This window comes from Brassica rapa, chromosome A02 (genome assembly GCF_000309985.2).
Source record: "Brassica rapa cultivar Chiifu-401-42 chromosome A02, CAAS_Brap_v3.01, whole genome shotgun sequence".
Taxonomy (NCBI): domain Eukaryota; kingdom Viridiplantae; phylum Streptophyta; class Magnoliopsida; order Brassicales; family Brassicaceae; genus Brassica; species Brassica rapa.
This window is the reverse complement of record NC_024796.2, coordinates 11717544-11741715: the sequence shown is the minus strand read 5'-3', so window position 1 is coordinate 11741715 and position 24172 is coordinate 11717544. Positions and strand designations below refer to the sequence as shown.

Genomic DNA, 24172 nt, shown 5'->3' with positions numbered 1-24172 from the left:
AGTCTCTTCTAATTGATTTCATTAGCTCGCCGACTAAACCGTCTCTCTCGGCGATTAAGACCTTTGACTCACCATCTGGCCATAAGGTCGAGGAAAGGGATTTTCTTTTTTGTTTTTTCGAGAGGAGGTGGAAGGAATTCCTTAAGAGGGTATTGAAGAACATGGATAACAGTTGAGGTTCAGTAACAGAGATTGAATGAAGAAGAAACGGAGAAGATGGAGTCAAAAAAAAAGATAATAGATAGAGTTTTTTTACTTGGGTTAATTGGGCCGCAGATGAACAGGTAATATGACTTGACAGGAAAAATGATTGTTATTGGAAGATTTTACTAAACAAAGCCCAGCGAAAAAACATATGCACCTGAGGCCCAAACGTAACTCAATAGACTGAAGCCCATCTGACATGTTCAAATGAAATGTTCTGATTGGAGGAATATTTTTAGTGACGTGGACAACTTCTTTGCTCTCTATATCTTGCTTTTAGTATTGTGATATCCTGAACTCAACTCTTTTCAAACAACATGGTATAACGGGTTTTATTTGGATGTCGAGACAACGACAACATTAATACAAACTATAAATGTATATCCTATATTTACTTTTCATTCTTTGTGTATATATCTTCCTAAGTATTAGTATATGTACTCCATTTATCAACTTGATTATTATTAAATCGTAAAATGATGGTAAAAAATAAAGAATAATTCTCTCGGATAGTCATTTTTAGTTTATTTCACAAAAAACTTTAAAAAAATAATTATAAATTAAAGGATAAATATATTTTTATACTCTTAGGTCAACTAATCCTAGATTTTGAGTTTATAGTTAAAGTGTAAAGTTTTGGAGATGATATTTAAAATTAAAAAAAATAGAAAAAAATATTAAAAAATTTAAAATAAAATTTTGAAAAATAGTTTCAAAAAACATTTATCGAATTTCAAAAAGAAACTTTGAAAAAATTGAAAAAATTATTAAAATATTTGAATTTGAAAACATATAACTTGAAATTAAATATCTGTAAAACAAGAGGTAGAAGTGTTTTTTTTACTCTTTAATGAAACCTCTTCTGATCATTTTCTTCTTTGGAAATATTTTTTTGTGGTAAAAGCTTTAAAAAAAACTATTTGAACTTTATATTTTCTTGGTAAAGAGCATTTCGGGTTCTTAGTTCGACATCTGATAGCAAAAGTACAAAAGAGCATTTCGGGTTCTTAATTTGATATGAAAGAGAGTTTTCTGTCAAAAATTAACTTTTCCTAATAATTTTAACTTGATCAGATCACGATATTATCTAGAGATTAAAAATGAAGCTGTAAATTAAATAATTCATTTTCATTAAAGTTATAATTATTCGTAATGATGCGAATGGGGTACAGTGGAGCATCATGGGGTACAGTGGAGCATCCAGCCATCCACAACATGATTTCACAGCTTATAGAATAACCGTACACCAAGTTGATATTTAACAAACTCCAAGTTGATTTAGTTAAATGAGAAATATGAGATGCCAAAAAAAAAGAGATGTATGCACGCATTTGATTTTTTTTTATATTCCGTTCTATTTTTATTTTACAATATTCTATGATTCTAACTCTAATATTTTGGGACATATGCTGTATTTGGGAAAAACTATAATTCAAACAAAAAAAACTTTATTATTCTTTTCCTACAAAATCATGACATTTACTATACGAATGAATTTGGAGATCAATGAACAATTACTTCCAAAGTGATTCGGTTATTACAAAAGTATATTAGTACTGTACTGCCTCTCGTTGATGCTAATTTTCTATTTTTATTACAACTATTTCGATACATTGTAAATTGCATTTATCAAATATGTTTTAATTAGCTGTACATAATTGATGGACTTTTGATAAGAAAAATAATGGAATGGAAAAGAACTAGTGAACTACACGAAAGACGTAAATTTATCTGATAAGAAGAAAAATGAGCAGATGAGTGATTTTTTTTTCCAGGTTACGGTCGTATCAAAATATCCCTAGCACACTCTTGATTCAATTAAATTAAAATCTCAAATAGGGTATGAATATAAGAGGGGTTCGAATAAAGTATGAACAACACGTGTCGTACTCCACCTGAATCTTTAGGATGATACCCCACGGCTTATAGTTAATCATGTCATTTTTAACCTCTGCTAATGATGACTTTACCTACCAAAAGAAAACTCTATGAGTGTGATTGGTTAAAATAGAGTAAATGAGAGAGTATAAGTGGAGGTAATGAGAGGAAAACAAAAGGTGGAAAATAGAGGAAAGAGAAAAATGGAACCTAGAGTAAAAAATTTCTCTTGACTAAAGTAGAGTAATGTATTACTCTAGTTTTACGCTATTGTGGAGTAAATTGATTAAAAACACTTTTCTCTTGATTGGATGATATCAGCATAATACAGCTGAAAAATTGTTTTACTCTAATAGATTATCGCCAGAAGTGCTTTACAGTCAGAGCTAAATATTTGAATTCGTATATTAAGAGAACCTAAACACCGAGCCAAGTTGGAATCAATACTGATGCTTGTCATATATGAGTAAGATCGAGGAGACATAATTGGAGATGATGAGGGGGAAATAAAAATAACTTGGTGAAAACGATGAAGATTAAAGAAATTCATATTAGTATAACTAGTGGCATACATGTGAGAAAATAATAATTTACTAATTTGAAGATACTACGAAAAATTGATTCGTATCCCAAAAGTATTTTTTGTCATAGATTTGTTGAGAGGCGTCATTAATTTGTCATCGATTTTCTGATTTCGGATACATTATCATGGTCTCTATATAGTCTCTGGCTCTCAGCAAACTCACTCAAAAATATCTAAAGGGTAAGGAGTTGATAGCCATAATCAGATATATCGAAGACGTTTTACACGGTAAAGTAGAATCTTCTAAAATCTTGTTCTTGGGTTACCATCATAAGTAAATAATAAAATAGATAATGTTATGTATTTCATATGCTACTTATTCAGTTTTGATAAATGTTTAGTCCTATGGTTTGATTGTTTTTTAAAGAATTCGAGAAAAAAAGTTCATATTTTCGTACTTTCTTTTTGCTACCGACACCTAATACTGTTAGAATACACCTAATGCTACTGTTAGAAAAAAATTGGCAATCAAAGTTTAATATTTATATGGTCCAATTCTATTTAGTACGAGATTTTTTGGAGAGTAGCCAACCCAAAAATAAATTCGTGAGGGTTTAGGTATAAAACGGATAAATATGTTCAGCATTTGGTGACAGATATCTGGCACTAGTTAAGCATCTGGTCTCCAACATAGACATCCAACCTAGCTCTAGTATAGCATATGGCCAAGGAGTGCATTTGGTCCGTCACAACAAATTGGTAAAGGTTACGTGATCTTTGGTTTGGTTTGAAGAGAGGATTGTTAGAATAAATTTACAATCCAAATCTTACATCGGATATTAGACATAAAAAAAAAAAATGTTATATATGATTCAATCCTACTATAAGACATTTTGGGAAATTAACTGATCTTAGAACAAATCTGTAAAGAATTAGATCCAAAGCAACAATATCATATTAGACGGGGAATTGAATATCTGGTAACAAATATTTGGCTCTAATTAAGCATAAAGCTTCCAGCATGAACATTTGGAGTGCATGAATAGAATACCTCACACAATGCATAATGCATCGGGTCATTCACAACAAATATCTCACACAGCCTTTGAATAGAGTATTGGAGCACGAAAGTAAGATTAGTGGAATCCAATTCTCAACGTATGATCATGAGTCCATATTGGAGAGAATATCTCACATCGGAAATATGAAAAAAACTTGGGTAATATATAAGGGACTTGAGCCAATCCGCTAATTGCCAATTGATTTTAAGTTGGAAGCCCAAGAAACTTATCAGTTCATCACCTATTTTTTCAGATGGTAAATACATGTCTTGTTTAAGTGTACTAATCAGTGAATTAACATTTTGGTCTGCTCATTTCTTAGTCATGTAATACATGACTTGTGTAAATTGTATATGAATTGTATACACACTCATGCTAATATCATTATTAGCATTCTTAGAAAAAATAAATTGTATATGAAAATAAATATTGAAAATAACTGGGCCCATTAAGATATAGTAACCCACATACTCAAAGCCCAAACTGTCGTACCTTTGCTTCGATCTTCAGGGTCAACTGTTTAATGCCCACCCACCACCTCCTTCTTCGGTTCTTCCCTCCCTCACTGTTCTCTCTTCATATACCCATCAATGGTGGAGCCCCGAGAACCCGATACTGCTTTAACTACGAATCAAACAGCAAGGAACTGAGATAGAGAGTGTGATCTGCTCTTTTATAGCTATGATCAAGCTCAGATTCGTTCAAAGTCTCCTCTTTTTCACGGCGATCTGCGTTTTCCTTCCGAAGATCGCCGCTAGAGGCGGCCACTCCGACTACATCCAGCCAGGTCCGCCGTAAAAATATATACTTTACGTCTCGCAGATTGATTATTTCCTTCATTGATTGCGCTTGGTTTGAATTGGCATAATGTCAGATATGACATGTAACGGTTCAGACATTAGTTAAGGTTTATGCATAACTGCTGCTTTTTAGTTAATCTTGATTTTTTTTGTTTTGTGTATTAATATTTTATTAGGTGATGGAAATGCTAGTTTTCATGGTACTGCGAGGCACTTATTTGCGCAAGAAGAAAAGCGACCGAGGTAATGTTGTTTGGGTGTTACTGTGATGTTCTTAGTGTCTTGTGTTACTGATAGCTATGTTTTTTTTATTGCATAAAGTGTGGAACTGACTCGAGGGTACATGACGAATGCTGATCTTGAGAAAGCAATGAAAGATTTCACCAAGAGATGCAGCAAGATCTCGAGATTGTACAGGTAAATTGATCACTTGGCTGATGTTCTTGATTTAGTAATATGGTGTTGTTGATTTGTGGTTCTTTATTTCTCTCTTTGAGGGTTTTCTGGAACGTCCTTTCAGCATCGGGAAGAGTGTCAATGGGTTTCCTTTGGTAATCCACTCTTCTTACCTTTACCAAAACTGAATCTTATTGTTTTTACAAAGTGCGTGTCTTAATCTCACTGTTGCCTTGTTTTGCCTTTTATAGTGGGTCATAGAGATATCAGACAAGCCTGGAGAGATTGAGGCTGAACCTGCATTCAAGGTTAAATATCTCTCTGTGATTATCAGTTATGATTCCTGCTGATGAAAGCCTAATTAGTTGAATAATTTGTTCATGCAGTACATTGGGAATGTACACGGAGACGAACCTGTAGGGCGTGAGCTCTTATTACGTCTTGCAAACTGGATTTGTGATAACTATGAGAAAGATCCGTTGGTAATTGATCTTTCTGCTTCTTTTGTTCTGGATTTGTGAAAAAAAATGTTCTAGGCCTACACTGATATTATCTATATTTTGGTATGCAGGCTAAGTTGATTGTAGAAAACGTTCACCTTCATATACTGCCATCACTGAATCCAGATGGCTTTTCAGTCAGGAGACGTAACAATGCAAACAATGTTGATCTAAATCGCGACTTCCCTGACCAGGTGACTTGTCTATTGGTGCTTTTCACTTTCATAAGTACCATGCTCGGAGTAATCATGAATACTGTCTAGTTAAATTTTATTTGTTTTGGTTGTTCATATAGTCATTAGTCACGTTTGGGTGCTTAACACATACTTAATGTCGCAGTTCTTTCCCATAAACGAAGACTTGAGTTTGAGGCAACCTGAAACTACGGCTATTATGAATTGGCTGAGAGATATAAGATTCACAGCGTCAGCTACTTTGCATGGGGTAAGTTTCTAGATTTGGAAGCTTACTTTAAATATTCTCCGAAGGGTTTAATTCCACAACAAGTAGTAATGACTGTTGCTTGTGGATACCTTGGTTTGTTACAGGGTGCCCTGGTAGCAAATTTTCCATGGGATGGTACGGAGGATAAGAGGTAGTTTGCTTCTCTTCAAAATGATTTTTTTTTGTATATAATTGTGTGGTCCCTTGTGCAATGCAATAACCATGTAGCTGTTTCTTACAGGAAATACTATTATGGGTGTCCTGATGATCAGACATTCCGGTTCTTGGCGAGTCTATACAGCAAATCTCACCGTAACATGTCTTTCAGCATAGAGTTTGAGGATGGAATCACAAATGGAGCATCCTGGTATCAACATCTGATCCACTTCCTCTGTCTTCTCCAACAAATGATTAGTTCTTTAAGCAAAAACGCTCTCTGCAGGTACCCAATATATGGTGGGATGCAGGACTGGAATTACATACATGGAGGATGCTTTGAGTTGACTCTGGAAATAAGTGACAACAAGTGGCCTCGTGCCTCAGAGGTCTCTAACTCTTATATTCATATGCGTTAACCTGTTTCTCCTTGGATTCTATTCTACTAAGCAGTTAGCTGACAGAGTTCGTATCTCTTTTTCAGCTTCCCACGATTTGGGAGTACAACAGAAAGAGCATGCTGAATCTTGTTGCTAGCTTAGTGAAGGTATGCACCGTTTTAATCATTATTTTCAAAACCCAACATTTTAATCTTGTTATATCATTAATATACTCTCCGTTCCGTGTTACTTTGACATTTCTCACGCATTAAAAAAATGATTGAAATGCATTTATATTCAAATGCATTTATATTCATATTAGTTAATCAATAGTATTTGAGATGATAATTTTTTTAATATCAATGCATTTTGTAATTAATATTAAGCTTATTTATTAAATAAGGTATAAATTGCATCGGAATTCTAAAATGACTTGATATTTAGTGCCTTTGCGTGCATCCTTTTGTATTTTTCTCTCTTTTATTAAGACCGCTCTCCTCTCTCTACATTAGACAGGAGTTCATGGTCGGATCTTTTCATTAGACCAGGGAAAGCCACTGCCTGGGCTTGTTGTGGTCAAGGGAATCAACTATACGGTAATACTCATATTAACATTGTTTTATGAATTTTGTTAGTTCTTCAGTACTCGTCCTAATCCTTGTCCTCTCCAGGTTAAAGCCCATCAAGCGTATGCAGACTACCACCGGTTGCTTGAACCTGGAAAAATATATGAAGGTCTGATGTTCTCTCCTCACCTTTAGCTTTAAAAATATGTGTGATTATATGTTGTTATTGTTGAATACCTTTGCATCATTTTGAGTTTCAATCTGCTGATTTGCAGTCACAGCGTCCTCTCCTGGATATAAACCGAAGACAACAACTGTTTGGTTAGGCGAAAACGCTGTCACCGCTGATTTCATTCTCATCCCAGACGCAAGTTATGGAGGCAAACTTCTGAGAAGCAACTGTGACTGTAGCTACGGTCAGCCGTTACTTCTAACGCGCTTTTTCACGGAGACTAATAACGGAATCACGTTTGCGCTTGTGGTGGTTGTAGCTTTCCTCTTCTTTTTGTTGCAAAAAAGAGTGAGATCTAACCTGTGGAAGCAAAGACAATCCTCTAGGAGATCAACAACAGTATGATTAACTCTTTTTCTCTAATAAGCAAAAACCAGAGTTCGAACCCCTTTGAGCCCATTCCTCGTGTAGTTGTTGCCCAGTAAACATTTGATATAAATCATACCAGTGCTGAAAGAGTTGTACTATCATGTGTTTTGGTGTTACATCTCATCTCTTACTACCAGAAGTTTGGTGTGTTCCTAATTTCCTATCTCGTCTAGAGAACTGAAATGTCTTGATTTAGTGTTTGATTGTTTTTCTAAAAGATAATTAAAAATTGCGTTGACAAATGAAATTTAAAAGTTTAAGCATGAAGCTAAAGATATAATAGGGATTCATGCTTTTATCGGCTTCAAAGAAGAACAGAGGAGATAGTTACCATCATAGTAAGCTTGTTATATAAAATGGTATACATCAGATTAAAACGCATCCGAAGAATGAATATTACATTGCTAAACTATGTCGTCAATACTTCACATGTAGGACAAACACCCAATTTTAGGTTTCTTCTTTATTTATTCTTGTTTTAAACGACTACGGCCACAAGTGACTCGTCTTCTATCTCTGCATCCGTAAATGTCAACATTCGCTGAAGCTTTCTCGTGCAAAACACCTCGACTTCAGCCATGTATGTTGCTGTAACCGGACGATGATCTGAGAATTTATGCTCGGTTCGGTGGTAATGAACCAACCTCATCCCTTTACCATAAGATAGTATTCTGTCACACCAAGCTGGTTTTCTCAGTGCTGCCTTTCCATTGGCCCCAGTGTACTCCTCTGATTTTGCTTGGTACTTATAGGTAGGTGCAAATTGTAGGGTTCCTTCTGACCATCCGTCAAATGCTCGACCTTTCTTGTATTCCTTTACCAGCTGCAACATATGTTCATAGGTAAAAATGTGTCAAGTTGATTACTAGAGCTTTAATAGTTTTCTAAATATCGTATTTGCAAATCTGAACTGAGTTGGCCTTGGATATAGCGAGACAAAAAATTGGTAGCCGCTTCTAACATTAAAGTGGCTAATATGTATAATATTATTTGACTGTTAATTAAACTGATTATGAAAAACATGTCTTTGATCATTTAGTTTTCAGTTCATAATGGTTTCACTCCTTATAGTTTTCAAGACCTATCCTGGATCCAAATTGTAACAGTTAAAAAACGTTTATTATTACCTGATCATATTCAAGTAACTTGGACCATTCTTTCTTGGAGATGAGGTCTCTGGTTTTCTCATACGATAAATTAAGCCGATAGTTAAGATCGCCTAACCAGATTATTCTTCTGCAACGAGGTGAAAACAGAGTAAAGTTATAGAAACTTATATAAGAAAGTTAGCAAAAGAGAGAGAAAAAAAAAAAGACAGACTCGTGGTCGTAGATATGCTTAGGAAGTCCAAGTGCTGAGACAGAGTGAAAGACTGTTCTTTTATGTATTTCATGAACATCGGAGTTCCTCTTGATCTGATCAACTTCTCTTTCTCCTGCCGTCAAATGAGTGCATATGAAACAGAAGAACGTCTGGTTTATCGACATACTCACAGACACAGCTCCCTGCATACCACACAAAATCACTTTATAAGATTTTGAAACAATGTAACATAATAATATGTAATATTTTACATACCTTGTTACCAATATATCCCATGATACCAACTCCAACAGTAGAGACTCTAACGTTTTGAATGTGTTTTCGCATGCTTCGTTTAACCCAAATGGTCAAAAGAATCCCAACCATTTTCTTACTCACCAGCCTCACATAAGCCGGTCTTCGTTTCCTCTCCATCAGCGACTTCAGGTCCATGGACGCTAGAGCTAATACCTCCGGCGATATCCCAACGTTGTGTCCGGCTACAGACTTAAACGAATTGTAAGCCTTGAAAGACTTTAATGTCTGTAAGGAGGTATATGTCTTAATAGACGGCTGTCTATCGAGAACGCTTGATGGTCCTAACATGTTCAAAGGCGGTTCAGGCCAGCTTAAACCGATCCTTTCTTGTCCACTCAGCATCCGGTTTAGCGTTTTCATACCGGTTTTAGAGGAATCATCATGGTTCCTCCTCTTCTCAAAGCTTTTAGAACGTAAATAGACTTGTCTGTCTAGCTTATTATGAGAAGAGAACTCTCTGTTGATCTCAACAACCGGCAAACCGGACTTCAGGTCAACGAGTGTGTTGACTTCGCTGATAACTCCACCGTCATGTTTTAACTCGCTATCTTCTTCTTCTTCTACATCCTCCTCGTCAATAGGGTGAATCTCAACGCCAGAGTCACTATCATTCTCGTACCCTACTTCTTCCTCTATAACATCGTGTGTTTCCTCAAATGGTTTGAATCTCCCTGGAGATGGTGGATCACTGTAACTTTTAACCGCCGAGTGTCTTGGTCTGACTCTGTTCAATGCTTCTCTGATTACTTCTTCCCATTTCGCCACCGGTCGATTATCTTCCCCTCCAAGTATGTTTCCAGCATTCAAAGGTACAACCTCTTGTAAACTTCATACCAAACAAATAAAAAAAAAGCATAAATAACATGAACGAAACTATTAGAGATATGTGGGCCGTAAGATGTGTATCTTACGGACCAAGATTGTGAAGCCCATGAAACCCATGAAGACCATGAAGACTAAAAGGAAAGACTTGAAGAACAAGTTACTCTCAAGATATTCTAGCATATTTACATTAAGTGTTTAGGAAAGTTAGCATTATCTAGTGTTAACATTATGTTAATGTTACCACTATATATGCATATTGTATTCTCTTATTAAACACAACACAATAATATATCTATTCTATTATATTTTACATGGTATCAGAGCAGACGATTCTTTGGGATCGAAATTAAAACTTCCGCATTATAAGTTTAGAGCTTTGATGGCGTTCATCGTTGGTGTTGGCGATGTTGAAGAAGATGGTGACGGTAATGACGATGAAGACGTGGTAATATGAGTCGCTGGGGTTTTGTGTTATTAGGGTTTTGTTTTCTTTTTATATTTAGTTAAGTGCAATAGGTTTTGTTCTACCTGCTTTGTTTTTGTTTAGATTTTTTTTTTCTTATGGTTTGGTCTAGGGGTTATTGAGAGATGTTTGAAAAGGTCCTTAGGTTAAAAGATCGGGTTTTCACAGTTGTTTATTTTTTTGAGATCTATTCTATAGTTTAGAATTTCTCAGAGTGTTTTGTTTCCCATAGTTTGGGATTTATTGGTTATAGTTTAACCATTACGGGGGAGTTCTAGTAGAACGCTCAATTTTTTTTTTAGGTCAAGTTGTTTAGTCCGAGTTATGGACTGTCCGAGTTAAGGACGATTATTTGTGGAGTTGTAGTTGCGCCCACGGGATGTATTCCCATTGTCAAGACCAAAGAAAAGCTGAAGTTTTCATCCCTCCTTGTCTAAAGTTGAAGTTTATTCTCGGAGAAACCTACTGATTTGTTTTTCTCGACATAGTGTCCACGACATACGTGGTCTGCTTTGTGATTGCAGATTTGCGTGTTGCATCCCACGTTTGTCGTGCGGGGGAGTATTAGAGATATGTGGGCCGTAAGATGTGTATCTTACGGACCAAGATTGTGAAGCCCATGAAACCCATGAAGACCATGAAGACTAAAAGGAAAGACTTGAAGAACAAGTTACTCTCAAGATATTCTAGCATATTTACATTAAGTGTTTAGGAAAGTTAGCATTATCTAGTGTTAACATTATGTTAATGTTACCACTATATATATGCATATTGTATTCTCTTATTAAACACAACACAATAATATATCTATTCTATTATATTTTACAGAAACAATAATTCAATTATAAGAAGCATGAACATATTGTGAAAATAAAATTGCTTACCCAATAACGTAAATATCAGCAGGAGAATTAATTTCGATCCAGTCATCGATGTCAAGATCAGAAGGTGGTGACGTTCCTCCTACGTTCCACGTACCAACACATACTCTGTACAACAACAAGTTTTCGTTACTTCAATTCCGACATGTTATGTGTTATGTCTCCATTTCACCCAGCAAGATTGAAACAAAAAAAGAGTAGACTATTTGTTCCAAAAAAACAAAAGAGTAGACTATAACTTATATATGAGAAAATGACTAGGATAGCACCAAACCAAGTTTTTGTTCCCAAAGTAGCACTCAAGGCTCAAAGTCACAAAAATAGGTTTAATTAAATAGGTAAATGTACACTTATATCCATTGGGTTAATTAATCCAAACCTTAGGGTTTAGAGTTAAGGGGTAGGGTTTTGGAATTAGGGTTTAAAATTCTATAAAAAATAAATACTAAAATAAAAAGTAAAAATTTTAAAAACAGTTTCAAAAAGTAATTTTAAATTATAAAAAGAAAATTAAAAAAAAATTAAAAAAATTTTGAAAAAAAGTTTCAAAAAAAAAAATTATAAAAATTTCGAATCTGAAAACATATAATCTGGAACTATAAAAAAAATTTATTTTTTTATTTTTTATTTTTATTTTATTTATTTTATTTATTTTTATTTATTTTTATTTGTTTATTTAATTTTAAACTAAGTGTATTAGAGATATTTTACCCTTTAATGAATGTCATTTTTGTGTCTTTCTCCTTCTAGTGCTATTTTTGAGATATAAACTTCAAAATGTGCTATTATTGACAATTCCCCCTTATATATAGTACTACTATAATAAAAATAAATATACAACAAAAATACAAATAAATCTAAAGAAACATCAGAAACTGTACCTTATTTCTTTGTTGTTAATATACTGTGCTCTAAATGTTTCCGAGTTTCTTCTCCTTAACTTCATTGGAGCATCTGATTTTTTTAAAAAAAATACTTAAAAGATTTATTCATAAAATATGCATCTAAAAACTACATATGCAAGTGACATTACCATTGTTAATAAACTCCGCGGCAGCTGCGGCGGCCATGGCATCCTCCCCGTTTTCACATACCCTTGATTGAGTAGATTCACTTCTTCGTGTGCTAGATATTTCACCATCTGTTAAACCGATTTAAACGGCTTAGGTAACCGGAAAAGAAGAACCGGTGACTCCTGAGAGAGAGAAAGAAAGAAGAAACAAGAACCTTCATCGGAGCTGGAGTAATAGTTTTCAAGTCCAACGTCGACGTTTTCGGATTCGTCTTCAGTATCGGCACCATAGTCAGGCTCACTAGCACTTCTGTTCAACCACTTCCTCATCACCAGCTTTGCCCATAGTCTCTGTGTTATCAAATCATCCAACACTTTTTTTTGTTCAGAACCAATATTTAACCTTAACGACACACAACGAATCTTACCTGAAATTTCTGACAACGGTAGCGTTTCTTCATCGTCCCGGCAGGTTCAGCAACTGAAGACGACATGGAAATCGTATTTATAGATCTTTTTTTTAATAAAGAGGAAAGTGCTGAAACTTTTAAAATTTTGTCTTATCTTGTTTTTTTTGTTGAATATTTTATATAAAAAATAAAAATATTAATAATGGCGTAATAACAATAATTCTTCTCTTGACTCTATGGTTAATTTTGCATTTAAAAAGTAAATAGGGATTAATTTTGCATTTAAAATAGGGAAATTATAACCAGAATCCCCAACTCGCATATGAAAAATGTTTAGTTATTTTACTGTCTATAGGCATTATAGAATTGCTTCATTTGATGAAAATTACAATAACTCGGATTATTGTCCGGTCCCTATCTAAACTTATATGGTGAACTTTTCAAAGATTAGACCACAGTATATTAGTTTGTTACGTTATGGTCATTGATTGTATCAACCAATCAAAAGTTGTTTGCCAATATATAAGGAATCAAAAACTACAAAATATAACCCTTGTTATACAAAAATGAACTATAAAATATGCACACAAGGTACATATTGGACGCGGTCAACAACTCCCACGGGAGCTATTTTTAATCTGAAATTTTACATAAAACTTATTGTCTCAGCTATATTTGGACTTTAACTTTTGGACCGCAATTCAACTACTTTCATGAATATTAAAGTGGATTCTGCATGATCTTTTCTTTGATAAATTATCTATTTGCTCACAAGATTAACGTTGTAAGTTCTTTAATCATATATTCAATAGATAAACAGAAAAAGTGAGTTTGGAAAGGAAGTGGTGCTAGGTGGGGTGGTAGAAGCGTGAGTCACTCGTTCGTATAATGTGTATACCACTAAGGCACTATACCCAGCAAATTATTAACTTTCCATGCATATCGTAAAACATTTATTTTACTCTATTTTTCGATCAAATAAAAACAAATTCGCATTAATGCCAAAACATATAAAACGGCATATGTTGTCATTTATATCATTCGCAACAATTGTGTCGAATACAGGAAAAATAATATTTATAGTAGCCAACTATAATAATTGTGGGGCGGCTCGAACTATTATTGTCAAAATATATGACAAGGTTCTTTCTAAAATATTATAAGAAAAGAAAAGCATAACCACTATTGGAAAATAAACATATAACCTATCAAATTGCTCCAAATATATCATTATCAATGAGTTACATTTTAGAGGTTGGAAATTGAATACAAGACCAAATAAAAAGTTTGTAAATTTAACCAGAAAAAGTTATTAACCATTCAGTTGATCTTTGAAATTTTTACCGTGCCAGAAGTTTTTTGCAATATGTACGAATGTGAGGAAGATGTGAAAATAAACAAATTTACTTTCTGAATAGCAGAAAAGAAGAACGAGAAACGCAATATAAACTGAACCTCCCACCGCATTAAAAACCAAAACGTCTGATACCGTCTTTTATAACCAAAACGTCTGATACCGTCTTTTATAACCAAAACGTCTAAACCCTATATTAATAAAGGCAAACGTCTAAACCGGAATCCAAACCAAGAATGTTATGCAATAAATTGAATCGCCGACCGCATTACCCCATTATTAAAAATGTAAGTTCAATAAACGCGACGGTCGGGTCCATTCATATTTGACGCATCTACTGATTAGGTCCATTAACAAGGTTGGGCCTATCGCTAGCTGTTGTTCAATAGATTTGTAAATTCGAGTGTTCTCTTGTTACATTTTGAACTTCGATCTGATATGATAATTTTAATTAGAAGAGTGGCATTTATGAGAAGACCAAATCGATAAAAAGAACCGTTAGAAGAATCGTAAGATCATTTCCAATGTATAACTTTATTTTTCCTCCAAATGAAGTAAAATTGTTCCAACTCTACTCTATAATGGAGCGATGAACACACGGAAAATAGACAACTTCATTTATGGAGTAAATTTTATTATGGAGTTGGGTTGGAGCATTCATTACTCCATATTCATTTTTACTCCATTTTAGAGAAAAAAAAATGGAGTAGAGATGGAGATGTCTAGCAACCTCATTGGTAAGTTTCTCATTTGAAGGTTATTAAGAAATTTTTATTATTATTTTAATTTGATAAAAATTACTGATTAATTTTAATTGACTTAAATAAAAAGAATTTAATCATAGTAAGCTCTAATGAGATTCTAAAAAGATCTAATTTTAGAATTTTAAGGTAACCTTCCTCCTACTTTTCTTTTAATTTCTTATTTTTTCTTTAATTTTAATCATTAGAAACTATTTATAACACCTCCAATCTTTTATTGGAGATGTTCTAAGAAAAGAAAAAAATGCAAACTCTTCTTATTCAGCATGTATGCATAAGATGATAAGAGCATCTCTAATGAAAATTTTAGTCACAAGATTCTTAAAATACAAACATATATATATATATATATTAGTATTTAATTAAAAATATACTAACTTTTTGGTTGAGTTTCCTGTAATTTTTAGAAACTTATAATTAAATCATATATATATTTATATATATACATATGTATTTTAAGAAACCTTCTGACTAGAACCCAGTAGTGCTTTAAGATCAGTCCTAGGAGACAATCTTATATCGTGGTCTGCAAAGAGACAACCAACAGTGTTAAAGTCCAGTGCAGAGGGCGAGAGGCAAATGCATAATATAAGGGGTAGCTGAGGCGTGTCAGATATGTAATCTACTGCTTGAAATGGGACAGCCTCTTCGCCAAGCAACAGTGGTGTTTTGTGATAACATAATTGTAGTCTATCTCTCTTCTAATCATGTTCAGCATCAACGAACTGCATCAACGAACAAAGCATATAGAGACATACATACATTTTGTTCGCGAGAAAAGGTACAAATGGGAGCAGTTCAAATTCACCATATACCAGCTTCTTTACAATATGCACACATTTTTACTAAAAGCTTTACATCATTTCTCTTTACAAGTTTCCACGGCAGCTTGGGAGTGTGTGAACCCATGCTGCAACTTAGGGACTGGTATAAGATGATAAGATCAGCTGTAATTAATTAGTTTATATATGAGAAGATTACTCAACTGAGACAAAAGGAAATATCCCACGATCGAGTGAATAGGATATAATATACCTCAGTGATAGTACAAATTGTCTGGTAGCTTTAGAAGCACAACATCCACGTTCTGGGATAGCTCTCCATACCTTGCATAGCATCCTTGGCAGCAATAAATTTTTGAAGATTGCTGATCCAAACAGTCTTCCAAGTCACCATTGTCGGTGAGCCCCTTCCGCGTAAGCATATTACATGTGAAAGTCTATAAGTAAAAACCACGTGCTAGTGGTCGGGTGGTAGCATGGTGTTCCAGCATCGCTAAGGCGAACTGATTTCGAATCCGACTACACTCAAATATTCCTAACACGTGACCACCAATGATTTAACATTTTCTTGGAGAACGGTTTATCATTTTTTTTAAGTCTATAAGTAAAACGACCAAACTAAGACAGCACTAGTAGAAAAAACGAAGGAGAAACACATAAACATAAATTTATGAAAAGAAAGGAAAATCATAAAAGTAATTGAAAACACACAATATCTGGACTGAAAACACAAGGGTTAGATCATCTTTAAATCATATTTAATTTATTTTCTACTGCAAACTCCATAATGAAATAGGATATATTCAATTCCACTTTTTTGCTTCAAGAATGAAACATTGTTGTATCTTTTTATAATTCATTATTCAATTTCTCACTCTAAAATGAAGTGAGGTCGGAGTGAAATTTCAATTGAGCTTTGGAGTTAATTCTTCTTTTAAAGACTATAATACATTAGAGATATATTAATTAATACAATAGATTCCATACAAATGAGGAATTGTAAAAATCAAGGGCTTATAGAAGAGAGTGGGGAGTCCGGATTACATGTATCCCAACGAATACATTCTTAAAAAATAATAATTACAATAATGTAAGTACTGTGTACTACAGTTTAACACCATTTGTACTGCATAAAAGACCTGCGTACATACACATAAACCAGACAAGACATTAGGAAAAACTGAGACTTTGACTACCTATGCATCCTTATGAAGAAGATGAATCAGGTAAGAATCTTTGGTTCTGTCTTAAGATTCCTTTTCGTTTTTTTTGTTTTTTTTGTTTTTCTCTCTTACCGGTATTGTACTGCAGAGCCCATGATATTATACTACTGGAGTACTGTCTTCCCCACTCCGGCCAACTTGGTGTGAGCTGTAAATTTAAGATTGTCTTTATTTTTATTTTTACTTATTATCTTCTAATATATTTGAGTTTACATTTTTTTTTGTATATATAAGACTGCCTTTGGAATGCTTTATTTTAAAAAAATATAGTTTGTGGGGCTTAATTGCATTGTTATTATTCATTCTCATAGATACTACTTGTGGGGGTTGACTTGGGCTCATTCCAATCTATATCTTTATTTATATCTCTATTATATGTATATACACACCAACATACATATATCATATCGTCATTCATGATCATCTTGTTAACTTGATTAGGGTTTAGAGGTTGATTAATTAGGTTGAGTATACATTAAGACCATCTCGTACGTGTAATAGAAGAGAGATCGAAGCCTCTTTGTTGTTGCCATATTTGTTTCTCTTTCCGTTGGTGCGTATGGACAATCATCAGACTTTTGCATCCAGTTTACTAGACGTAGACGATCTCTTGCATATCCCTGCAGAAACTATCGGTGCGTCCGGAGAGAAGGACGATACGTGCCCAATTCAATCAGAAAGTAAAGGGAAGGAAGTAGTAGTAGTATTACATGATCAAGATGCTCATGGCCCAAGTAGTGTAGCAAAGAAACAAGAACGTAGCGCCAATGAGCGTCTAAGGAGGCTGAGACTTCATGCCTCTTACCTCACTCTCGGCACTCTTCTTCCTGATCATTCTTCTTCCTCCAAGGTTTGATAATCTCCCTTTTGCTTTTGAATATATACGTATACATATATCAATCATATCGACTATGATTAGGCTTGTTAACAGAAGAAATGGTGTGCGCCGTCTATAATGGATAGAGTGGTCACTTACATTCCCAAGCTACATAATGAAGTTGAAGAGCTAACTCTCAGAAAGCAGAAGCTTGTTGAAGCAATCGAGAGCAGGAGGTCCCGGGTATTAGTGCCACAAGATCCTCATAATCGAACAATCTCGGTTCTTGAATTGGAGGGATCAGGTGGTGAGGTCGTTGTGCAGATAAGCATGAAAAGGGTTAAAGAAGATGAGTTCTCTAACTTGATTCACGTAATGGAGATGCAAGGTTTTAGTATTTTAAGTGCTTCCACGTCTCTAGTGTGCCGAGATCAAAGGGTGGTTTGCTACAATTTCCATGGTAAAGTACGTGTTTGCTCATTATCTATACTTCTTTTTTCCTTCATTTTAGGTTTTTTTTATAGAATCCAGTAAATGTGCTAACAGTTGAGAAGTTTATGGAAAAATGTAGATTGATGAAAAGCCATCTGAAGGTGAAGACTACATCACAGTGTTGAAGAACAACATCATTTCTACGCTCTCTTGACAAGACAAAATGAAAATGAAATTGAGATGAAGACTATGGAATAACTTTGATGACGCATATTTGATGATGTTTGGTTTGGTGTTTGAATATCATAAATCAGAAATCTCATAAATCATATTTACATGTAGAATATGTTTTCATTTGCTTAAAATCTTTCTTAGTGATACTAATTAAATAAGCAATTTTTTGATTGAACTCGCGTGGTTCGTACTTATCAAAACAAGTTGTGAGAATGTTGAATTAGATTCGTGGAGTTTTGTGACAATTTAATCATTCTAAAGGAACAAGTTTGAACTCGATTATAAGAAATGTTGGCGTTGAGCTTGGAGCATGCTTGTACTCAAGTTTGGCCCGACCAATTAGGTAAATTCACGCCGTTGCCACCAATTTGCACGAGTTAAGAGGAAATTGTAACATATGTAATCTTTTTAGTTCTTATTAATACACAAAAAAAACCTATGTTGTATGGAAACTTCGTTCGAGGTCCCTTTTTTGTTTCAGAAATGTTGCAGAATCAAAATTTCTTGGAAACTTGTGGAGTTGCATCAAAAAAGCGTTTCAAAAAAATCTCATTTTGGAAATACGATGAAAACTTGCATTTTCATTTTAGAAACTCGAAATTTTGATTTGAAAATGCAAACGAATAACTATTTTTCATTTGATTTGATGTTTTTGTATATATTCATGACTAATTGTTAACTTGTATTTTTAATATCATCTTTAATTTGATACTTGTTATCATTTTCGTATAATGATTTGACCTCGAATGAACTGACTGCATTTTGACTAAGGATAACACGTTTTTATTTTCTAATTTTTTTTTATAAATTGCACAAAGAAAGACAACACTTCTATTACTTGGTTTTCTCTCTTAAATAAAACAAAACAAATCAAGCTTATACAGAGTTTCCAAAACGTCTCCATTTCTATTTTTTTTAAATCATTTTTTTATTTTTTGAAACGCTTCATTTCCAAGTATCATTTTATGATTCCATGCAACCTAACAAAAAACTATACAAACAGTGGCGGATCCAGAACTATTATCAATCGGGGGCACTTTAATAACTTAACTCTTTTAAATAAAAAAAATTTCAAAACAAAAAGTATCTTACAAATTTATTCTACGAGACTCCATATTCTGGAATCTTTTCACTACTACTTCATTTGTTACTTTCTCAAACAATTCTTTTTTAACAAAGCAAACAACGCAATCATTTAAAAACTGATCACTTATCCGGTTTCGCAAGCTAGTCTTCACAATCTTCATCGCTGAAAAACATCTTTCAACTGTAGCGGTGGCAACAGGTAAAATCAAAACTAGCTTTAAAAGCCGATAAACCTGAGGATGTGAAAGATGTTTCTTTGTCTTCACCATCATGCATGCAAGATCCCCAAGATCCTTCAAGTTAGAAAATCTTTCATCTTCCCGAATGTTGTCAATATAGAGACCTAGTTGATGCTCAAGAGTAATCCGCTCGATAGGACCAAAATCTTCAGGATAAAACTCAGACAATCTCATAACTTTTAACTGATCAAACTCCTGAAATGAATTAGTGGGGCTCAAGGAAGCAATGCAGCCAAGTAATTCTGTGTTTACCTCATCAAAACGGTCATTAAACTCTTGAATCTGCATATCCAATATAGTGTAAAAACACTCCACCTTGTAATGATGCAAGTTGGTTATATTGCTTCTTTTTCTTGAATTCCTTGAATCAAATTCATCATCCATAACCAGGAACTCAATCTTGTAGTTCTCACAAAAGGAAGAAACTTTATTGATCAGAGATTCCCATCCATCATCTCTGATCTTGTATAATTGTTGCTTGGTAGATTTCACAAGTGACATAGCATTCAAAATGTCTTGATCTTTCCTTTGAAGAGCCTTTGACAAGCTATTTGTGATCCCAAGAAGAAGCAACATCAACTGTAAGTAAAACACAAAATCAAAGGTGTGGAAATACTTGAGAAGACCATTAGCTTGGCGTCTTTTGATACCATCACTTCCATCGACTTCAACATACTCAAGAACTTTAATAATAGAAGCGAACAAATCAACCAGCCGCAGCAATGTCTCGTAATGAGAACCCCAACGAGTTTTACCGGGTCTTTGAAACGAAACCTCTTGGTTCAGTCCTTTTCCAGTCTTGATTTCCCCTTTCTTAGTTTTTTCCTTAATTTTGTTCCGGTGGTCTTCTCGAACCTTATCTTTCCTCTTACAAGAAGCACCAACCACATTTAACAAGACAGCAATCTTATCAAAGAAGTCTCCAACTTCAAAATGCTTCTGAGCAACTGCAACGACAACTAACTGGAGTTGATGAGCAAAACAATGAACATAATATGCAGAACTACATTCTCTCAGAATTAGAGCTCTCAGCCCATTGAATTCGCCCTTCATATTACTCGTTCCATCGTAACCTTGTCCTCTTAACTTCTTCATACTCAATCCATGTTTCGCAAAAAATGAATCAACAGCACTCTTCAAGGATAAAGAAGATGTTTCTTTCACATGAGCCAGACCAACAAACCTTTCTTTAACTATCCCATGTGTATCAACAAAGCGAAAAACCATTGCCATTTGCTCTTTATCAGACACATCTGCAGATTCATCCACCAACAAACAAAATACATCATGACCAACTTCTTTGATAATAGATTCAATAACTTCTTCCGCAAAGCAATGAACTATATCTGTCTGAATTTTGTGGGACACCATCTGGTTGTTTTTGGGGGCATTCTCTAACACCACTTCACTTACAAGCTCATTTTGCTCTGCAGTATATTTCATAAGCTCCAAAAAGTTTCCCTTGTTAACTGAATTCACCGATTCATCATGACCTCGAAACGGGAGTCCTTGTCTTAACAAATACCTACAAGCATCAATTGAAGCATTCAATCTGATCTTGTATTCATTTTTAACCGCGTCATTCTGCTTATAAAAAGCATGAACAATTGATTGTTCTGGTTTCATCAGATAATCGGCCCTTTTCAACGCACTATTGTGAAAACTATTCACTGCTCCTACATGATCACGCAATCTCTCAGTCTTGTTCCAGTCATCGAATCCCTTGATCACAAATGCATCACTTCCACATTTGTTTTCAGTGTAATCTCTGAATAAGTAGCAGAATAAACAAAACGCTTTATCCTTTTTCACACTATATTCTAACCAATCGCCATAGAGATCAAACCAAGCGGGATTGAATCGTCTCAGTTTACTTTGAAACAATGTTTTAGGAAATTCATGACCACAAAGTTGACAAGGACCTCTCATAAGATATTTGCGTCTTACCTCGTCTCTTTGATTCGGAAGATATTCGGTTATCCTTTTCCTATCTCCAGGATCACTGGGTAAGTTCTCCAAATCAATTTCAGAGTCTTGTTTTTTGGGAGAAGGCAAATCATCCTCAGAATTGTCAGATGTAGATGCAAATTTTCTTTTAGGCTTGAAATATTTTTCTATTGAAATTTTGTCTCTGAAAAAAAAAAAAAATAGCACAATACTATTTTTTTTTTATGTTCTCACGATTTCCTATTACTTAAGTCACATAAATCAAAATTTTCATTGAGTTTTACCTTTTAGCTTCTCTGTTGAATACTCTTTTTGTTTGCCTGCGTTATACTTTTGTGATTAGGAAAAATCTAGTCGGTAAAAACTAGAAAAAAGAAGACGACGAAAACGTTAGTGTCATTTGCTAGGTTAAAATTAAAAACTTCCATTATTAACTTTTTTTAGTTTTAGATTGGACTTTGTAAAACTAAACTTATCTTTCTTTTTATAATGGGCTAGATTAGATTTAGGGACATATAATAAATGTGTTCTAGATTTCTTACTTCTCCTGCAAGTTTATATATGCATAACTATATATTATATCATATACAATTTTTTTTTTTAAGTAGTAGGGGGCACGTGCCCCCGTAGTCAACAACGTCCGTCCGCCCCTGTTAATACAAACTAATGTTAATATTTCTATTTTAAATTTCTAATACTCTGTAATATAATATTATAAAATAACTAACATCAATATAATAGTTCTCAATACCTTAGAGCAACTTCATCGGTATAAGGGTGAAACTGGATAATCTCAACCAAATATTTTTTTTTTTAACATGTTTTTATTTGATAGTTAAATTTTATTTCATTTCTAAATTAAAACATATGACAAATGATACATGAACATCAATTCATTATGTTGCTGCATAGTAAAAAAAAATGAGAAAAAGGTATAATGTGTTTCAGTTTTATAAGATTTTAAAATTTAAATCTTATAGTGTCTCTCATCTTACTCTACTTAAATTTAATTTTGTAGCATGTTAAAAAATCATTTTTTGCGTTTTAAATAAAATGTATATTAATTTATATCATTCCTTCTACATATTTTATGAACTAAATAAACAATAACAAATGATACAGTGACTTATATTATCGTATCTATACTATTATTTGCGATTTTTTTTCTTAGCTCTCACATTAAAGTTATATTAGTTAAACTATTTTTTACCCTTAATGAATCATTACATTTATTTATTAAATTAAACTATTGATTATAAAGGAATTTTAAATTTATTAAATTAGATAATTCATTAAAAGTAATATAATCAAAATTAGCCAAAAAAAGATAATCCCTATACATATTAGTATGTTGTTATCCAAAAAGAATATCTTTCAATGTATTTTAAAAACAAATACAGTTCCTATCTATTAAATATTGTTATCCAAAATAATATATTTTAATAATAAAAAAATATAAATGAAAAAAGAAAAGTAATTGAATATTAATTAAGTAAAATTCTTAATTTTATATAGTTGAAAATCAAATATCGAGTTAGTTATTAAATGTGAGTAAAATGTATAAAATAATTTTAAAATTATATATAATACGTGAGAGTATTCAAAAAAAAAAGTGAAATAATGAGCATGTTTATTTTGATGAATAACTTTGTCATATATAAATAATTTGATATCAATTTAAATTTTTGAGAACATAAACAATAACTTATCATAATAGTCTTTGAATTAGTAATGTATGTATTAATAAGTAAATGTAAAATGATTTTACTCGCATGAGCACATATAAAATTTTGTCATATATAATTTGATGTTTGGTTAAATTTTTTGAGATTATAAATGATAGTTTATCGTGATGATCTTTGAATTAATAATGTATATATATATCAATAAATAAGTGAAAGATAATGATGTCCGTAATTGCGGACAAAACAACTGGTAATTTTATATTCTTCATACAGAAAATAACTAACAACAAAAAATTATATTATTTATATTTTTCACATATATCACAATCTAAAGTAACATAAGTATGTCACAATTTTGTTTGTTACTACATTGTTTCTAATTAAATTTAGAAAAAATAACATTTGGTTTTCCTTATTCTTTTTAGAATTATACTTGTTTTATATTTACTTATAGATCTAATATATGTTCTTTCTTTAGTTCTAAGTATATATTATGAATTTGAAATTTCTTAAATTCGTTCCTCTTTCTTCTCTTGTATTTTGATGCTTTTACTTCTTCTCTGTTCAATGGTTTTCGAGTAGATGACTGTTGCCTTCAATCAATCATGACTATATTTGCAATCGAGGCGATTGATGAGCACAAGGGTACCAACTCCATTTTCCCTCTGCTTCTCGCTGTCCTTGTTACCATTCTCTATTGGAGGCAAGTAGTCTATCTGAATACATAACAATCTTGAGATGGTACCTTGTCTCATGAGGCTGTTGTAATTGAAGGTTTTTCTTGATGGTCATCGTTCATATGCTTTACTCCAGTTTGTTCCCTACATTGTCATTCCATTTGGTGGCTATCACGTTACCCCCAATGTATAAGACATGGAAGATATCATGGACG

The 24172-nt window shown here is 33.3% G+C and overlaps 4 protein-coding genes across 5 annotated transcripts; 2 read left to right on the top strand and 2 right to left on the bottom strand.

Annotated features, from left to right (window-relative positions):
• Positions 1-4182: 4182 nt before the first annotated feature.
• Positions 4183-7731, top strand: LOC103852711 (carboxypeptidase SOL1). Of its 2 annotated transcripts, none has more exons than XM_018656956.2 (15): positions 4183-4453; positions 4643-4709; positions 4788-4882; positions 4962-5017; positions 5114-5170; positions 5249-5344; positions 5434-5556; positions 5702-5806; positions 5911-5957; positions 6048-6173; positions 6249-6351; positions 6447-6509; positions 6855-6938; positions 7014-7077; positions 7184-7731. In XM_018656956.2, the coding sequence occupies exons 1-15, from the start codon at positions 4348-4350 to the stop codon at positions 7483-7485; spliced, it is 1494 nt and encodes a 497-aa protein (XP_018512472.1). In that variant the 5' UTR covers positions 4183-4347; the 3' UTR covers positions 7486-7731. The 2 variants fall into 2 exon arrangements, with proteins under 2 accessions (XP_018512472.1, XP_009127858.1); XM_009129610.3 differs by having other exon boundaries at positions 4184-4453; positions 4788-4883; positions 4987-5017.
• Positions 7732-7833: 102 nt separating this feature from the next.
• On the bottom strand, positions 7834-12843 carry LOC103852712 (type IV inositol polyphosphate 5-phosphatase 3). Its single transcript, XM_009129613.3, has 9 exons — positions 12739-12843; positions 12526-12661; positions 12332-12439; positions 12180-12252; positions 11302-11406; positions 9088-9955; positions 8830-9014; positions 8637-8745; positions 7834-8332 (listed from the first exon to the last, which is right to left on the bottom strand). The coding sequence occupies exons 1-9, from the start codon at positions 12802-12804 to the stop codon at positions 7988-7990; spliced, it is 1995 nt and encodes a 664-aa protein (XP_009127861.2). The 5' UTR covers positions 12805-12843; the 3' UTR covers positions 7834-7987.
• Positions 12844-17350: 4507 nt separating this feature from the next.
• On the top strand, positions 17351-18358 carry LOC103852708 (transcription factor bHLH160). Its single transcript, XM_009129606.3, has 3 exons — positions 17351-17690; positions 17772-18122; positions 18229-18358. Exons 1-3 carry the CDS (start codon positions 17400-17402, stop codon positions 18301-18303), a joined length of 717 nt encoding a protein of 238 aa, XP_009127854.1. The 5' UTR covers positions 17351-17399; the 3' UTR covers positions 18304-18358.
• Positions 18359-19367: 1009 nt separating this feature from the next.
• LOC103853366 (zinc finger MYM-type protein 1) lies at positions 19368-24019 on the bottom strand. Its single transcript, XM_033286033.1, has one exon. The coding sequence runs from the start codon at positions 21575-21577 to the stop codon at positions 19412-19414; it is 2166 nt and encodes a 721-aa protein (XP_033141924.1). The 5' UTR covers positions 21578-24019; the 3' UTR covers positions 19368-19411.
• Between the last annotated feature and the right edge of the window lie 153 nt (positions 24020-24172).

Bases quoted from the DNA above. Each gene is read 5' to 3' on its own strand.
- LOC103852711 (XM_018656956.2), top strand. From the start codon at position 4,348: ATGATCAAGCTCAGATTCGTTCAAAGTCTCCTCTTTTTCACGGCGATC. The intron at 4,710-4,787 runs GTAATGTTGTTT...TATTGCATAAAG, and splicing joins CAAGAAGAAAAGCGACCGAG to TGTGGAACTGACTCGAGGGT. The intron at 5,345-5,433 runs GTAATTGATCTT...TTTGGTATGCAG, and splicing joins ACTATGAGAAAGATCCGTTG to GCTAAGTTGATTGTAGAAAA.
- LOC103852712 (XM_009129613.3), bottom strand. From the start codon at position 12,804: ATGTCGTCTTCAGTTGCTGAACCTGCCGGGACGATGAAGAAACGCTAC. The intron at 12,253-12,331 runs GTAATGTCACTT...TAAAAAAATCAG, and splicing joins CGCGGAGTTTATTAACAATG to ATGCTCCAATGAAGTTAAGG. The intron at 8,746-8,829 runs GTCTGTCTTTTT...ACCTCGTTGCAG, and splicing joins AAGCATATCTACGACCACGA to AAGAATAATCTGGTTAGGCG.
- LOC103852708 (XM_009129606.3), top strand. From the start codon at position 17,400: ATGGACAATCATCAGACTTTTGCATCCAGTTTACTAGACGTAGACGAT. The intron at 17,691-17,771 runs GTTTGATAATCT...GCTTGTTAACAG, and splicing joins ATCATTCTTCTTCCTCCAAG to AAGAAATGGTGTGCGCCGTC. The intron at 18,123-18,228 runs GTACGTGTTTGC...GGAAAAATGTAG, and splicing joins GCTACAATTTCCATGGTAAA to ATTGATGAAAAGCCATCTGA.
- LOC103853366 (XM_033286033.1), bottom strand. From the start codon at position 21,577: ATGAGAGGTCCTTGTCAACTTTGTGGTCATGAATTTCCTAAAACATTG.